General features: G+C 47.8%; 1 protein-coding gene across 1 annotated transcript in view; it reads right to left on the bottom strand.

Moving 5' to 3' along the window:
* VOLCADRAFT_99428 (uncharacterized protein) overlaps positions 1-347 on the bottom strand; it is a gene marked incomplete at both ends in the record, with an annotated part of 3,639 nt that extends 3,292 nt beyond the window's left edge. Inside the window, one exon of the mRNA XM_002958155.1 lies at positions 8-347. Within this exon, the coding sequence (XP_002958201.1) occupies positions 8-347 (340 nt within the window). The remainder of the gene's footprint in view (positions 1-7) is intronic.
* Between the last annotated feature and the right edge of the window lie 1,390 nt (positions 348-1,737).

Here is a 1,737-nt window from a genome sequence, read left to right as displayed (position 1 = left end):
TCCGTACGCAGCAGCACAGTATTGTTCGGAGCGAACAGTGTCCCTGATACCCAGCTTGGGCCCCCATTGTTGCAGGCTTCTAAGGCCAGGATGTTTTGGCCCGCCAGCAGATCGACAGAAATGAAGGTCAGCGCCCCAAAACTAGGAGCTTTGAGAAGGTTGTTCACAAACAGTGTACCATTATCGTCAGCTCTCAGATGGAAAGTCGCGTTGGTAACGGGATCTGGTGTGTAGTAGGACTTGTAGAAATACTTGCACTCGTAATCCGGTGGACAAGTCCCCCCCGTGCAGTAAGCGTAAGGATAAGACCAAATTACAATGACATTTGGATCCGTCGTAAAGTTCATTCTTACAGATTGGCCGAAGAAAGTGCTGACACCTGCATGCATTTGCATTACACACACGTTTTTGTTGATGTTGGTGTTGTGTTGTACGTGTTTACAAACTATTTTTTTTTGTCGTCTTAAGTTAGATGCGTATCCTAGGATAACAGATAGGGATAGTCCGTATTTTTTATACCAGGGCACGGTCCGTAAACGGTAAAAGTGTTTCACAGACGACTCCTTCTAGAAGATCTTGCGAATTGTGTCAGGCAAGATGTTATGTTTACGGGAGCGGCCGCAGTCACCGATGGACGATTAGCTATCACCTATTTTTGCTTCTTTATTTTTTTGAATTCTTTTCATTGGAGGACCTATTTGGCTCACGCCTCTTTTAGTGGTTATGGGTCCCTTTGATGTCGCTTTTGGTCGCGCTTTTGGCTGTCTAGATGACTTTGCGTTGTCTCATTTGGGTGGGAGTCTTGTTTGTCTTGTTCGTCTCTAGTGCAGTGCACGGCCAGCTGGCCCGCTGGCTCTACTCTTCGTGAGTCTGGAGCCCACATGTAACTTTGGACGCCTAGCTAGGCGATGTGCTATAGCACATCGGGCCCGGGCTTGGGGCCTCCGACTTGACCTTGCAAGTGCATAGATAAATATCTTATCGTTTTCCGCAGTGCAATGAAACGTTCCCGTGACTTAGCGGCGGGTTGGTGCGGATTAAAAATACCTTAATCCGTGACTTTTAATCCAAGTGGAAACACCCCCTTTGTCGTTGTTCTGATTTTTCTTGTTATGTGTTGTAAGTCTTTTTTTACGTTTTTATGTTTTTTCTTTTTTCTTCGTGGGACTTCTTTGAATGGTGAACAATCGAATGGGAATTGTAGCATTATTAAGCCAGACGCAGCCAGAAGAAGTGTAGTGGCTGGCCGCTGAAAAGGCCTCTTAATTAAGATGCCGGTGGAGCGTCGTATGGACGAGATGTGCGCCATACTATCTACAGCTACTGTTGCCCTAAGTTGTTATGGGATGTAACATATATTGACAAGTCGCAGTCCGACCGACAAAATTAAGGAAGGTGCGTATCAGGGTTCGACACTGACCTTCCTGAAACTTGCGGGCTCCCCCGTACCTCCCAAATTTTCCTTACGGAGGGGCCCCCGTACCAGGCTCCTGTACCGGCCGAAAACCTTACAGGGCCCCCGTAACCCCCGCAAAACCTTTACGGGGGCACTGTCCTTGGCTGAAACGCTGTGGAAAGTGACGCTTTGCATTTTTTTGCCCTGTAAATCGTTATTTTCGTTATTTTCTCGTAAACCATTACACTCGGGGACACGGCACACTCAGTGAAAGCCAAGCGCCTTGGCCGCCGCGGCCGCCTATCCCTTCTGCTCCGCAACATGATCTTCACCCGATACGT

Source organism: Volvox carteri, assembly GCF_000143455.1.
Source record: "Volvox carteri f. nagariensis unplaced genomic scaffold VOLCAscaffold_87, whole genome shotgun sequence".
NCBI classification, from domain to species: domain Eukaryota; kingdom Viridiplantae; phylum Chlorophyta; class Chlorophyceae; order Chlamydomonadales; family Volvocaceae; genus Volvox; species Volvox carteri.
Note: the sequence above shows the minus strand (reverse complement) of the source record. Positions and strands in the feature narration are given on the sequence as shown.